Raw genomic sequence first — 16326 nt, 5'->3', positions numbered from 1 at the left:
TGTTGGTATTTTCTTAAAACTGCATTGTTGGTTAAGGGCTTGTAAGTAAGCATTTCATGTGACAAATATAATTTGATTTGATTTGATAACCAAACGCTAAATAACAAATTGACCAAACTCATGGCAGAAATGAGTCTGACCTGGGTAAAAGTACTCCCTCTGGCACTGATGAGCATGAGAGGTAGGTCTCCCACTGACAGGTCTCTCCCCACACGAGGTACTAACTGGATGCCCCATGAGAATGACTAACAATCCTTTCACCCAAAATAGGTTAACCCTTGAAGCAATGGAGGAGGATATGGTGGCTTATTGTGTATCTCTTAACAGTGTTCTTAATACTCTCTTCTCACAAGTGAAGGCTTCTCTGCCGAACCTTGCAGGTTCATTGTGGTCAAGAAAAGAAAAAGTTGGAAAGACCCCAGGTGAAAGGGAGCATACCAGGTGCTCCTGACCAAATCCTCGGCTGTCAAGGTAGCAGAACGAGATACGTGGACACACACGTCCCACTGCAGGAAGTTGCCAGAACCAGGAAATCAGAATGGTGAGGAGGATCGGTGAATGCGAAAGGACCTGTTTCTGGATTGGTCTCACCGTGATAGTGGCCAGTAATGACCTAGAAGGATCCAGGGACCGTCCCCAGCCAACGGGACCACAGCAGGCCCGGAGTAGAGGCACAGAAGAAGCTGGAAAGGTTGTGAGAGGAAAACAAGACTTCAAAGACACTATGAACTCATTCCTTTCCACAGCACAGATGGTGGCGAATGGACTCTCCCCAAGCACTTCCTGTTGGGTCTGTGAGCTAGGCCCACAGGGGGTAGGTGATGGGCTCCCTTTACTGGGTGTCCCAGTCGGTAGACTTTTCCATGCTCCCAGCACTGAGGTTTACAATTCCCCTCCTTGACGACCGGACCTTATTTTGCTTTTTATAACCAAACTTGGATAAGTAGTTATAGAAGACCTTGTGAAAATGAAATATGTCCCACACCCATCACAATAGAATGCTCATTGACTGCATCCTGGTGTATACAAGGTAATGGGTCTGTCTACCTAGGTGAAAATCTGTGCAATTGTACAATGGACTGATGGAGAATCAAATTGGTCACTGACAGTTTATGATTTGCAGATGGGCAGACTCTCAAATGTAAGTGTGGTCCTCTCAGTGCTTCATATAACCTTAGAAACAAGTAAATCAGCCCCTAATGGGACCTATTGGTTATGTCGGAACAGCGCATATTATGTACTACCAGATAATTTGGGGGTAGTGTGTACTATTGGGTTCGTTGTTCCTGCTATGAGAGCAGTGCCAGATGACGTATAATTCATTTCCAGGGATATTGTCCCCCTGCAGCAGTGCTCGCTGGCAGGGATTACTCATATTCAAACTGCCCTGTCACAATTTACTGGTGTAATGCTCCCTAATTATGGAGTGGCTAATGCTACGTCAAAAGCCCTTAAGGCCCTCAGTACTGAAATGGTAGCACTTCCAAAATTGGCCTTCCAAAATCGTGAAGCTCTAGACTACCTCTGAGGAAGTCAGGGAGGAGTGTGTGAGGAAGTCAGGGAGGAGTGTGTGCAGTCATTGGAGATGAGTGTTGTACCTTTGTTCCTGACTCGTCTATGAATGTCACCTATTAGGCAGATCACATAGCAGAAACTGCTTGAGACACTGTGCTCTTCTTTTGTCTCACGGGTCTACGCAACTATTATGTCCACTTCTGCAACTGCAGGAGAGACTTTTAGTTTGATTGGGCTAAAATAAATGCCATTTGCTGATGAGAATGATGAAGATAATGAGGATTACAAGGAACTCACTGAAGGCCATGAAGAGCATGACCATGTTCTCCCCCATGCTTATGATGATAGAATTGACATAAATTAAATTGTGTAATGAAGCATGTGTGTAACTGTATGAAGCGAAGGTCTTAAGTTAAACCATTCTACTGCAATGGTTTTACAAGTGTAAGGGCTATGGAACAAGCATCAGTTACTAGTCGGATTGTACAACCCAGAATGAAGGGTTTGAACGGATAGAACGTCCTTTGATAGTTTAAGCCATAATCTAATGCTTACCTTAAAATGTAACAATAGCTATCACAGAGTGATAAAAGGAGTGTGATGTAAATGTTCTCTGTGTGTATCAGATCGTATGTTTAGCATAATGCTGCTTTGTAATAACCTGTCTTGGTTGGGTTCATGCGAGTGATGGATTGACTACACAAAGGACACTGTCGCTGATAAGTCATTTGACAGTACAACCAGAACATTACTCTGGGAACTAGAAATAGTGATACAATATCTCAGTTTCAAGTTAAGAAGCCTGGTGTGATGTCAGTCATGCAGGAACCAACCATGCTTACATTTTTATTTATTTAACTAGACACGTCAGTTAAGAACAAAATCTTATTTTCAATGATGGCCTAGGAACAGTGGGTTAATTGCCTTGTTCAGGGACAGAACAACAGAATTGTACCATGTCAGCTCGGGGATTTGATCTTGTAACCTTTCGGTTACTAGTCCAACACTCTAACCACTAGGCTACTTGCTTGTGTAGCAGTATAAATGGACTGAAAAGGGAAAGGCTCTTTCAGAGTTTCATCAGGCTTGTATTGAGTTAGTGAACCTCTCGGGTTGTGATAATAAAGATTGATTCATTTACTTTGAGTTTGAGTCCTTAGTGGTGAATTACCACGACAGTAGCAATACAGGTGAAATCAGTTATTGACACAGACATATCAGCATATCAGGATGATTAAAATGCTTTGCACCAAGAGGTTATGAGATTAAATCCCAGGTGAGTAAATATGAATTACTGTATAAAATAAATGAACATGCACAATGTATGTCAATGTGTGTCAAATATGTACGTTAAAAGCATTGTGTTAAAAGCTCCACAGACTTTTTTTTAGGAAAGTAATCATATTTTCTAGTTAAATGAACATTTGAGACAATTTGAGCAAACACATTATTTGAAGTTTACAGAATTTGTGCCTACGTTTTCTCATGTTGGAGCTAAGTTTGGGCCAACTCAAAATGTTAAGTTCAGGTAATACTTTTGCCGAAAGGTTGAGTAAACAAAAAAAGGCTGTGTAACCAGTTACTTAATAACATTTAGTTGAAACAGCTAGATATTTTGTTTACAGTGTAGTCAAAATGTTTTCCTTGGGGTAAGTTGAGACAATGGATGAGCCAATGTCAAGTTGAGCAAATGTAAGTGTTTTCTTCACAGGCGTAATGCAAGGCATTATCACCGGGATATGAGGCATCAACGGGCCTGGTCTATGTTAAAAGTGTAAAATATGCTTAAAATGATTAAAAGACTAAAAGTGGTTGTGATTCTGTTGAATTGTTTTTGGGACATAAAGATAGACATGGTTTTAAAAGGGTAGTGGTAATATTTCATTCAGTACAGAAATGTGTAGGCGGCTTAATGTACCCTGTCCCGTGCTCAACTTACCTCATACCCGGGGTAAGATGTGTCAAGATACCATTTTTGGGGGGACAAGCTATGTTTTCAAAACTGTAATGTTTACATGAATTCTGATTATTTCCAGGTATACATTACACCTCAAAATATATGTAGATATCTCTGTTAAAAATAATACTATATTTCTCTTGACTCTTGAGTGATGCTGAATGTAAAGACATATCTACACTTGAATGTTATTCATAACAGTGAGAGTTATGCACATGCATCTTAAGTTAGGATATGGCCATAAATGAGAGTCAGGATCTGAGAGAGATAGAGAGCTGATTAAAGTAAAGAATAGATACAGTAACATGTCTTGCTCATCTCTGGTGTAGCTACCAAAGGAAGACGTGTGACATATTCCATTATTTACCTATCTACCTAATATACATGGACAATGCAAAGTCATCATCTCAGAAGTAACATAAAAATAGAAGTGATATAATTAACAGATATATTTTTTAAAGGAAAACAGAAAGTGAGAGAGAGGAGAGGTGTATAGAGAGAGTTCCAGGTCTTACTCGTCTCTGGTGTAGCAGGGGTAGGGGAACATCTGAACATAGTTCCCAGGCTCCACCACGTCATGACCCACAAACGTGTTAATGATGGCTCTCTCTATCATATCTGAGGACACACAGGCAGGCAGACAGACAGGAAGACACGCACACACACACACACACGCAGCAGAGATGACAGGGCCACTCTACACCTCACTGAATAAGCCATCCCATAAAGTCCTATCCTAACCACACTACCCGATGCAATGTGGTTATCAGTGTGCTAATTAGTGTGGTTTACAATGCGGAGATAAAAATCTATCTGTTCTGGATTAAATCAATTGTATTGTCTCAGTGAGCCCAGGATGTCTCTATGTACAGTACACTCAACAGACCGACATGTCAGTTCCAATGCATTATCTGTATTAACTTTATGTGTCAAATATGCAGCTCAGAGAAAAAGTGCTGTATCTGCAGCTTGGCGTTGGCACCCACACAGGTGTGCCCACTTCAGGATCACCAGTTTACCACAATAAATATATATATATATATTTATCTTTTTTATTTTATTTTTAGGAGGTTGATCAGCTTTAATACTGCAGATAGATTGTAGCTTCCATCAATGTAATTGTCTGTATCATTTCAATCCCCCATATATTTTTGGGTAAATATATATATATATATATATACACATACCCACATATATATAAACATGCATACATATACACATACATATACATACGTACATACATACAAATACACACAAAAAAATATATACATATATATATATATATATATATACACATATATATTTTTAAAATATATTTTCCTTTATTATTTCCCGCAAACCCTACCACCCCTCCCCTAATTGGAGTAAACTAATAAACAATAATACTTAGGCTTCTACTTCCAGCTTTTACATACTATATACATTTTACGGACACAATCTATTTTACATTAGTTATATTTTGTTTGTTTTTAGTCCTGGCCTTCCTCTATTTCTGTCCAACCAGTTTGATTTATATTTGCCATATATTTGTAACTGCTATTTCACAAAAGTTCTGAACCTATATACATTTTACAGACCCTGTATGTTTTACATTGGTAATCTTGTTGTTATTAGTCCCACCCTTCAGCTCCATTCAACCCCTCCCATCTATCTCTTAACACCATCCATATTGGATTTCTATTTGCCATCTATTTTTCAACTGTGCTGGGATGTTTCACAGAAGCTCTGAACCTTTATATTCTCATAGTTTCTACAGATTGTAAATAGAAGATAAACATTTTTGCTTGCTTCGGGTAAATGTTGCAATTCTTCAGCCATTCCTGGACCTGTGACCAAAAATGAGCTACATACGGACAGTACCAAAAAAAATGATCTAATGACTCTGCCTCCTCACAGCAGAATCTGCAGAGCTGGGAAGATTGTATCCCCCATATATTTAACATGTTATTGTTTGCAATAATTTCGTATAATAATGTAAGTTTTGAATCCAGTGTTGTTTTGCGTGTCAATTCATAAACCATCTGCCATGGAATAGGTACATTGAAAATCTCTTCCCAAATATTTTGCAATTTATATGGTACAACTGTCAGTTTTTTGGTCCTTAAATTACCAATTAAATTGGTATATGATTTTATTTATCACAATTTTCTCTAACCATTTTTGGTCTTTAATGCCATCAAAACAATACTTTTGACACAACAATTGTGTCCTCAGTGAACCCACTTTAGGCAGTTGATTTATAGTCTATATTCTATGTATATTCTGTTTATACTTTCACATTCTGCAGATAATGCTGAAACAACAAGTGCAGCCTTGAGTTTACCAAGCAACAACACAACAACAACACACCAACGACACAACAACGACACAACAACAACAACACAACGACACAACAATGACAGAAAAACAACGACACAATAACGACACAACACCAACACAACAACATTTGAAAATACCATCATTCATATTCTGTATAAAACATAAGAGCCAATAGTTTTCTTCATATTAATTCATTTGAAATTTGTTTTGTCTAAATCCTTTGTAGCTGTGATGTTGATGTTAATGGCTTGACAGTTTGTAGCTGTGATACTGATGCTAATGCTAATGGATAGATAGTTGTCTGGAGTTGGCTAATGTTGGCTAGAGTTGAAATGAATTGTCTAGTGTTGTCTAGTGTTGTCTAGTGTTGTCTAGAGTTGTCTAGTGTTGTCTAGAGTTGTCTGAAGTTGTCTAGAATTGTCTAGTGTTGTCTAGAGTTGTCTAGAATTGTCTAGTGTTGTCTAGTGTTGTCTAGTGTTGTCTAGAGTTGTCTAGTGTTGTCTAGTGTTGTCTAGTGTTGCCTGGAGTTGTCTAGAATTGTCTAGTGTTGTCTAGTGTTGTCTAGAGTTGTCTAGAATTGTCTAGTGTTGTCTAGTGTTGTCTAGAGTTGTCTGAAGTTGTCTAGAGTTGTCTAGTGTTGTCTAGTGTTGTCTAGAGTTGTCTAGTGTTGTCTAGTGTTGCCTGGAGTTGTCTAGAATTGTCTAGTGTTGTCTAGAGTTGTCTAGTGTTGTCTAGAGTTGTCTAGTGTTGTCTAGTGTTGTCTAGAGTTGTCTAGAATTGTCTAGTGTTGTCTACTGTTGTCTAGTGTTGTCTAGAGTTGTCTAGAATTGTCTAGTGTTGTCTAGAGTTGTCTAGAATTGTCTAGTGTTGTCTAGTGTTGTCTAGTGTTGCCTGGAGTTGTCTAGTGTTGTCTAGAGTTGTCTGAAGTTGTCTAGAGTTGTCTAGTGTTGTCTAGTGTTGTCTAGAGTTGTCTAGAATTGTCTAGTGTTGTCTAGAGTTGTCTAGAATTGTCTAGTGTTGTCTAGAGTTGTCTAGAATTGTCTAGTGTTGTCTAGTGTTGTCTAGAGTTGTCTAGAATTGTCTAGTGTTGTCTAGAGTTGTCTAGAATTGTCTAGAGTTGTCTAGTGTTGTCTAGAGTTGTCTAGAATTGTCTAGTGTTGTCTAGTGTTGTCTAGAATTGTCTAGTGTTGGCTAGAGTTGTCTAGAATTGTCTAGAGTTGTCTAGTGTTGTCTAGTGTTGTCTAGAGTTGTCTAGTGTTGTCTAGAATTGTCTAGTGTTGTCTAGAGTTGTCTAGAATTGTCTAGTGTTGTCTAGAGTTGTCTAGAGTTGTCTAGTGTTGTCTAGAGTTGTCTAGAGTTGTCTAGTGTTGTCTAGAGTTGCCTGGAGTTGGCTAGTGTTGGCTAGTGTTGGCTAGTGTTGGCTAGTGTTGGCTAGAATTGTCTAGTGTTGTCTAGAGTTGCCTGGAGTTGGCTAGTGTTGTCTAGAGTTGTCTAGAATTGTCTAGTGTTGTCTAGTGTTGTCTAGTGTTGGCTAAAGTTGGCAAAATTCATCTAAAGCAGAAACATCCTGGCAACATTTCAGTCTACATTTACCCTTCAGTAGTCAAGATGGAGGATTCTGGTCACGTACCCTGGATCCACACAAAGCCATAGAGAAAGTAGAACTTTCCCCCTGTGTTGGGCCCCGGGCGCCAGTAGGCCCGGCGGATCTCGTTGGTTTTCTCTGTGAAGCTGGAGTTCTGTCTGATCTTATAGAGGACATGAGGAGGCAGGGAGCCATCCCTGTTGGTCTGGAATATCACACCTGGAAGAGAGGGAGAGGGACATTCTATTACAGTGATATAGCTACAGTATATCTTTCACATTACTTCCTCATAATATGACATTTATTTTCCGACTGGAGGCTATCGGCATGCCACAGCTGCTGCCCTTTCAGTAATACCCATCTGACCCCTGCGCCTGGCCATTATCTATTATCTGTTTTCACTGTCAAGCCAGAGTGCCAAAGACACATTTCCATTTTGTAAAAATGTAATGGACAATTACGTTTTCATAACTTATGATGAAATAGAGTAGTCTCTCCAATTGAGTAGTTACTGTACAGTACTCACTGGCAAACACTGAGATGTTATCGTGGTAGGCTTGGTTCAGGGTATAGTTGACGATGCTGTCTTCATCAGGGAAACCCTTGAAGATATCCACACTGACCTGGAACAAGAAGAAGTAGAAAAAGACAACAAAAAAAACTGTATTGATCTATTGTCCAAATGAATCTCTTGCCTTGTTCCCAACCCTTCTGAAATACACACACAGGTTGGAGAGGTTGGATCCCAGTTCTGCCACAGCGCCAACTGCCAAGAGCACAGGAACCATCTATATCTGCAACACTGGTAACACTAGTCCTTGCACTATGGGCTCTGGTTAAAAGTCAGGGTACCATTTGGGATGTCTCCTGGGACTATTGAATGGAGCTTTGCGTGCTGTGTGGTACTGATTCTCAATGCTCATATTACTGTACGCCCGCTGTCTGTGGGACTGGATCAATGTACTCAAGTTCCATCGCTCTTCCTGTGTCAGTCTGAATCAGACCACCCATGTTTATGGTACCTCCTGCCTACATACAGGCTGTGTCTGAAATGCCATCCTATTTGCTTATATACTGTACGGTAGTGCACTACTATAGGCCAGATCCCTCTTATATACTGTACGGTAGTGCACTACTTTAGGCCAGATCCCTCTTATATACTGTACGGTAGTGCACTACTATAGGCCAGATCCCTCTTATATACTGTACGGTAGTGCACTACTATAGGCCAGATCCCTCTTATATACTGTACGGTAGTGCACTACTATAGGCCAGATCCCTCTTATATACTGTACGGTAGTGCACTACTATAGGCCAGATCCCTCTTATATAGTGTACGGTAGTGCACTACTATAGGCCAGATCCCTCTTGGCTCTGAACAAAAGTAGTGCATTTTATAGGGAATATGGTGGCATTTGGGACACAACCAACAGCTCATCTCATGGACACTGACCTTGGACATGAAGTGTGTCCAGCCGCAGGCTGCGTCGTCGATGGTGTCCAGCTGCTCCAGCAGGGTGGAGGTGTTGGACAGCGTGTAGCTGCCATCCAGCAGCCCACGCAGCAGGTCACTGTCCGTCCCGTTCAGCAGCTCCGGGTGACCACGCAGGTTAGAGGTCAACTAAGAAGACGAGGACATCAGAAGTTGTGTATGTTGTGTTTATGTTTATGTTACAGTATGTGTACGTATGGGCTTATCAGGCAAGATAAGGACTGTATAAATGTACTGTGTGGGGGACAATAAATATTTAGTATTATGTGTATGCGTTATCTTATTAAATTATTACTGTGTGTTACCTGCTGCAGCCAGGCCAGCTGGTGGTGCAGCTTGCCCTCCTCCAGGTAGGTCCTGAGCTGGGCAGAGATGTTGAGCCACACCCTGGCGTAGTGAGTCACGTTCCCCACAAACGCAAATGTCTCATTTGCCTACACAGACAGCAAGCAATAGCACATGTCACCATCAACACAGAAGCTATGCCAGTCCTAGCTCTGGTCCAAGGTGTTACGTGTGGCTTGCTGGCACTAGGTTTTCTCAGCTAACACCCTGGACCAGAGCTATCCCAGTCCCATCACTGTATCCAGTTACTCTATCCACATCCTTTCAACCGTTGTTCCTTTTCTGTTCAGTCCTTTCTGTGGCCACAATCTACACTCTCTCCACTCTCTCCACTCTCTCCACTCTCTACACTCTCTACACTCTCTACACTCTCTGCCTCTCTCCCTCCCTCTCTAGTTTTAATCATTTCTCAGCCTCCATCCTCCAGTCCACTTGCTAAGATAAGAAATCAACTGTCTGCCAATAACAAACCTGTGGTAACTAGTGGGATGTACAGAGAAACAGAATCAATGGCCAGTTGTGCATATGTTGTGGTATAGCGAGACCTCCGGGGACTGAGGAGGAGCGTGATTAATCTAGCAGCTCATTGACTTCCTACACATCGTGCTCTAAACCAATATACAGAACATGCAGTTGAATGGTTAATGTGTTTAGGCTGGGAAACAAATGACCATGGGGTTCCTAATGAATTCACAACATGTTCTCAATATGCTGAGAGTCTAAAAGTGTCTGATAAATGACTTTGGGGTTCCCACTAAAGACCACGTTCCCTTTTCTTCTTAATATGACTCTCAATCCCAGGAGATTGGTGGCACCTAAATTACGGAGGATGGGCTTGTGGTAATGGCTGCAGCGGAATTAGTGGATTGGTATCAAATACACCAAACACATGATTTCCATCTTGCATACATATGCATTTCATAGTCAATTTCATATATTCTTTATCAAATTAAAATAGACAATATATAGCTGTATATCCTGCTAATGTTTAACCCAGCAACGCAAAAATGACATTCTGAACAACTCTATCGCAGAGAACACAGCATAGAAGGCACCAGTCACTGTATATACATACATACAGTATCAGTCAAAAGTTTGGACACACCTACACATTTTTACTCATTTTATTTTTACTATTTTCTATATTGTGGAATAATAGTGAAGACATCAAAACTATGAAAGAACACAGATGGAAACATGTAGTAAACAAAAAAGTATTACATGTAGCCACCCTTTGCATTGATGACAGCTTTGCACACTCTTGGCATTCTCTCAACCAGCTTCATAAGGTGGTCACCTGGAATGCATTTCAATTAACAGCTGTGCCTTGTTAAAAGTTCATTTGTGGAATTGCTTTCCTTCTTAATGCGTTTGAGCCAGTCGGTTGTGTTGTGACAAGGTATACAGAAGATAGCCCTATTTGGTAAAAGACCAAGTCCATATTATGGCAAGAACAGCTCAGATAAGCTAAGAGAAACGACAGTCCATCATTACTTTAAGACATGAAGGTCAGTCAATGCGGAATATTTCAAGAACTTTGAAAGTTTCTTTAAGTGCAGTCGCAAAAACCATCAAGCGCTACAATGAAACTGTCTCCCATGAGGACCGCCACAGGAATGGAAGACCCAGAGTTACCTCTGTTGCAGAGGAAAAGTTCAATAGAGTTACCAGCCTCAGAAATTGCTGCCCAAATAAATGCTTCACAGAGTTCAAGTAACAGACACATCTCAACATCAACTGTTCAGAGGAGACTGCGTGAATCAGGCCTTCATGGTCGAATTGCTGCAAAAACTCCACTACTAAAGGATACCAATAAGAAGAAGAGACTTGCTTGGATATTAGACCGGTGGAAATCTGTCCTTTGGTCTAATGACTCCAAATTTGAGATTTTTGGTTCCAACCACTGTGTCTTTGTGAGATGCAGAGTAGGTGAATGGATGATCTCCGCATGTGTGATTCCCACCGGAGGAGGTGTTATGGTGTGGGGGTGCTTTGCTGGTGACACTGTCTGATTTATTTAGAATTCAAGGCACACATAACCAGCATGGCTACTACAACATTCTGCAGCAATCTGGTTTGCGCTTAGTGGGACTATCATTTGTTTTTCAACAGAACAATGACCCCACACACTTCCAGGCTGTGTAAGGGCTATTTGACCGAGAAGGAGAGTTATGGAGTGCTGCATCAGATGGCCTGGCATCCACAATCACCTGACCTCAACCCAATTGAGATGGTTTGGGATGAGTTGGACCGCAGAGTGAAGGAAAATAAGCCAAAAGGTACTCAGTATATGTGGGAACTCCTTCAAGACTGATGGAAAGCATTCCAGGTGAAGCTGGTTGAGAGAATGCCAAGAGTGTGCAAAGCTGTCATCAAGGCAAAGGGTGGCTACTTTGAAAAATCTCAAATATTACATATATTCTGATTTGTTTCACACTTTTTTGGTTATTACATGATTCCATGTGTGTTATTTCATAGTTCTGATGTCTTCACTATTATTCTACAATGTAGGAAATAGTATAAATAAAGTAAAACCCTTGAATGAGTAGGTGTGTCCAAACTTTTGACTGGTATTGTACATATATGCATTATAATGATACAGATGACAGAGTCTGAAAGAACATGATCATGTACTTGCCTTCTGAATGACTTTGTCCACCTGTGAGCCAACGGGAGAGTAGAGGATCTTGGGATTTGTAGTCATCAGATGCACTAGTAAACCCAGATTGCGCTGCTCTTTACTGGTGAAACCCAGAGAGCTCATATTCCCCTGCTTCAAAGCCTCAGGCTCAATGATCCTGGGGATAGACAGAAGACAGAAATCAACTACTTTAGCCTTTACAGCATAGGTATAGAGCACAGGGTTTCCCTGCTCTGGTGCCAGCCCAGCCTTAACACACCTTATCAATTCCAAACATTACGTTCTTGTTTAGTTGAACGGGGGTGTTCTTATACGGCTGGAACAAAAGCCTGCATACCCTGTAGATCTCTAGCCTGGTCCCGGATCTGATTGTGCTCCAGCCATTCCATTGCTGTCATGACAGTAAATTACATGGGATTGGCATGATAGAACAAACAGACTGGAACTCAGGCTGGTTGATCTCCAGTCAAAGAACAACAGCACAGGAATGATCCCATTACGAAGACACACACCTATCGTTCCCACACAGAATAGGCTGCAGCCCTGCCCACAGCTGTACAAAAGCAGAAAACTGTGAATGAGGATTCTCTTTCCCTTTCTCTTTCTCTCGTCCTCCACCCTCCTCCTCTCCTCCCTCCTCCCCAGGGGTCTCAGTGGTGTTGGGCCCCCAGGTAGTGGCGTTGCGGGCCCAGGAGGTGGTGGTGTTGGCGGGGGCCCCAGGGGACGTATGACCCCTAGCACAGGCCCCCTTAGGGAGCAGGCGAGCCAGGCCTGACAGCAGGTCTACGTCCCTGACAAGCCTCTCCACGTCAGCCAGGTCTTTCAGCAGAGCACCCAGGTGGGACCGGGACAGAGGAGCCGAGGAGTTGACCTTCTCCAGACGCAGCTGGTGTGGAGAGAAAGAAAGGGAGAGTGAGAGAGAGCGAGAGGGAGTGAGAAAGAAGAGATGAATCAAAGGAAGAGAGGAGAATGAAAGCGGTAGAGTACATAGATATACTGAGGAGTCATGGACTGTCTGCCATTCCACACTCCACAGTGTTTACAGTATTTATTTGTGTTTGATGAGTGAAAAGCACTTCACCATCAGGGCCGGATTACTGAATGGGCATGCAGAGCAGGTGCCACGGGGCCCCCAACATTCTCTCAGCCTCATGGCAAAATGTGTAGGATAGCATGAGATGAGCTATAAAGCAGCAAATGTGTATTTCTTCCCCATGGCAAAAAGTGTAGAATTACAGGAAATTAGCTTTGAAACTGCACCTTTTCTTTTAGCCTAATGACAAAATGTGTAGAAGAGCGTTATAATACGGCACATTTTTCTCTCTGCACCATGGCAAAATGTGCCGGAGGTCCCCGGAAGGGCACGGAAGTCGGTGCCAAATGCGGTAGTCCGGCCCTGCTCACCATGGTGATTCCCAGTTCAAAGCAGCCTTTGAGTGTGCACCCTATTCTCTATTCAGTGCACTTCTTTTGACCAGGAACCATAGGGCTCAGGTCAAAAGTAGGGCACTGAATAGGGAATATGGTGCTATTTGAGACGAAGCCATTGTCTCTCAGTACTGTACCTTGTCAATGAGGCTCTGTGTGTCATCTGGTCTCTCAGTACTGTACCTTGTCAATGAGGCTGTGTGTCATCTGGTCTCTCAGTACTGTACCTTGTCAATGAGGCTGTGTTCCTATCTGGTCTCTCAGTACTCTACCTTGTCAATGAGGCTGTGTGTCTATCTGGTCTCTCAGTACTGTACCTTGTCAATGAGGCTGTGTGTCTATCTGGTCTCTCAGTACTCTACCTTGTCAATGAGGCTGTGTGTCTATCTGGTCTCTCAGCACTGTATCTTGTCAATGAGGCTGTGTGTCTATCTGGTCTCTCAGTACTGTACCTTGTCAATGAGGCTGTGTGTCTATCTGGTCTCTCAGTACTGTACCTTGTCAATGAGGCTGTGTGTCTATCTGGTCTCTCAGTACTGTACCTTGTCAATGAGGCTGTGTGTCTATCTGGTCTCTCAGTACTCTACCTTGTCAATGAGGCTGTGTGTCTATCTGGTCTCTCAGTACTGTACCTTGTCAATGAGGCTGTGTGTCTATCTGGTCTCTCAGTACTGTACCTTGTCAATGAGGCTGTGTGTCTATCTGGTCTCTCAGTACTGTACCTTGTCAATGAGGCTCTGTGTGTCTATCTGGTCTCTCAGTACTGTACCTTGTCAATGAGGCTCTGTGTCATCTGGTCTCTCAGTACTGTACCTTGTCAATGAGGCTCTGTGTCATCTGGTCTCTCAGTACTGTACCTTGTCAATGAGGCTCTGTGTGTCTATCTGGTCTCTCAGTACTGTACCTTGTCAATGAGGCTCTGTGTCATCTGGTCTCTCAGTACTGTACCTTGTCAATGAGGCTGTGTGTCATCTGGTCTCTCAGTACTGTACCTTGTCAATGAGGCTCTGTGTGTCTATCTGGTCTCTCAGTACTGTACCTTGTCAATGAGGCTCTGTGTCATCTGGTCTCTCAGTACTGTACCTTGTCAATGAGGCTCTGTGTGTCTATCTGGTCTCTCAGTACTGTACCTTGTCAATGAGGCTGTGTGTCATCTGGTCTCTCAGTACTGTACCTTGTCAATGAGGCTGTGTGTCATCTGGTCTCTCAGTACTGTACCTTGTCAATGAGGCTCTGTGTGTCTATCTGGTCTCTCAGCTCCTGGCTCATCTCTCCAAAGCGCTCAGTCCTCTGTCCCTCAGCGCCACCACACACTGTGCTGCGATAGGCCTGGAGCATGGACTGCTGCTTCTCAGGAACCAATAGGATCTTGCTCAGCTCACCAGTCCCATCCTCCCCACAAGTAAGCATTTCCAACATGGCACCAGTCAGGAGAACACCCTTCAGGGGGATTTTGTTTTTTTACAATCAACAGCATATACATTTCATCATCATCATCATCCTCATCAACCTCATCATCATCATCTTCTTCATCCTCATCATCATATATAGTATCAATTATTTCAATGGTATTCCTGTACAATAAAGGTCAGTGTTTCAATAGAAAGACAGGAGAAAGGAGGAATAGATATAGGAGAATATATCAGTGTACCTCCATCTCCTTCAGTCCCTGGGGATCGTAGCTCTGGCCTGCCCCTCCTCCTGCTAGGCCTAATGCCTGAGACATGAGTTTGAGTAGGCCCTTCCGATGGGCTGCTTTGGTTGGGTCTCGTAAAGCTTTGTGGATCAGTCCTCCGTCCAGACTATGCATGGCTCCCAGAAGCTTCTCCTGAAGGGAGGATAGTACGGAGATTACTACAGAACTAATACACCCACTCAGATCGATTCAATTCAATGTAATATTTCCAATTAGCAGCCTACCTCCAGTTGAAGGATCTTCTCTGCAGGGGTTTGTACGGTCTCTTCTGCCCCTTCAGAAGCATGACTACTCCCCTCTCCAGCTCTGGGGTACAGGCCAAAAATCATGTTGAAGACCTACAGTTCAGCAGGGGGAGAGAGGACACATACATTCAGAGAACAGGATGCACACACACACACACACACACAGGTCTTTGCCAAATCTGAAATGTTGACGATCGGGTGTTCTAGTTTAGATGTCAAAAATGTGTTATTTAAATTGAAATATAACCAAGAGGAAAGATTCAGATTTGGCAGTCTATACTAACATTGTTTGTTACTTAATTGTTCATCAGTCATGTGACAACATTGGAATTTAAACGCTGCAACAACAAAAAAGACGTCATTACTCTATAATAAAACACTTCCCGGGGGGTTGATGGGGACTGGGGAGGTACAGAGTGTGTGTGTGTGTGTGTGTGTGTGTGTGTGTGTGTGTGTGTGTGTGTGTGTGTGTGTGTGTGTGTGTGTGTGTGTGTGTGTGTGCGTGCGTGCGTGCGTGCGTGCGTGCGTGCGTGCGTGCGTGTGTGTGTATCTGTGTGTGTGTGTGTGTGTATCTGTGTGTGTGTGTGTGTGTATCTGTGTGTATCTGCTTGTGTGCGTGCATGTGTGTGACAGGAGCACAGACCTCTTTGAGGTTGACAGGAGTGGAGAGCAGAAGGCTGGCGGTGTTATTGGGGAGAGACATATTCCTGACCAGAAACTGACGGAACACAGACTGGTTCTTCAACATACTGGCCACGGTGAACCCTGCAGGGGTAGAATCATTCAGCACAACCACAGAGAATATACTGAACTGCTTCTCCACTAGAGATGACACAGCACTCCATCAAAAACAGTGTATAACTCATTCAATAACTTGCAGCTGCTGTGTACAAAAATAAACTCATTAAATAATGATAAGATACCCACACACTGATGAATGTTCCCGTTGTTTTTATGTGCAACGTTTCACCCAGAAGTTCTTCATAAGACTTCAACAGGTGCTAGACTGAATCCCCCCCCCCCCCCCCCCTCCCCAGAAAAAGTAAGTGGCCACATGGCATCAAGCTTCAAAACAAACTGTACACAGGCCACAAGGACTGGTC

At 42.6% G+C, this 16326-nt stretch overlaps 1 protein-coding gene across 4 annotated transcripts in view; it reads right to left on the bottom strand.

The window, feature by feature from the left end:
* Nucleotides 1-16326, bottom strand: part of LOC139545038 (ATP-binding cassette sub-family A member 2-like) — a 129855-nt gene that overhangs the window by 47312 nt on the left and 66217 nt on the right. For all 4 annotated transcript variants that reach the window (XM_071352394.1, XM_071352395.1, XM_071352397.1 and 1 more), the window contains exons 5-15: nucleotides 15867-15988; nucleotides 15203-15316; nucleotides 14934-15110; nucleotides 14501-14722; nucleotides 12367-12740; nucleotides 11852-12011; nucleotides 9174-9302; nucleotides 8830-8997; nucleotides 7903-7999; nucleotides 7422-7595; nucleotides 3988-4090 (exon numbers count right to left, since the gene is read on the bottom strand). In XM_071352394.1, coding sequence (XP_071208495.1) covers nucleotides 3988-4090; nucleotides 7422-7595; nucleotides 7903-7999; nucleotides 8830-8997; nucleotides 9174-9302; nucleotides 11852-12011; nucleotides 12367-12740; nucleotides 14501-14722; nucleotides 14934-15110; nucleotides 15203-15316; nucleotides 15867-15988 — 1840 coding nt within the window. The remainder of the gene's footprint in view (nucleotides 1-3987; nucleotides 4091-7421; nucleotides 7596-7902; nucleotides 8000-8829; nucleotides 8998-9173; nucleotides 9303-11851; nucleotides 12012-12366; nucleotides 12741-14500; nucleotides 14723-14933; nucleotides 15111-15202; nucleotides 15317-15866; nucleotides 15989-16326) is intronic.

This window comes from Salvelinus alpinus, chromosome 19 (genome assembly GCF_045679555.1).
Source record: "Salvelinus alpinus chromosome 19, SLU_Salpinus.1, whole genome shotgun sequence".
In the NCBI taxonomy this organism is placed as follows: domain Eukaryota; kingdom Metazoa; phylum Chordata; class Actinopteri; order Salmoniformes; family Salmonidae; genus Salvelinus; species Salvelinus alpinus.
The sequence above is the reverse complement of the archived record's forward strand: the minus strand, read 5'-3'. Positions and strand labels throughout refer to the sequence as shown.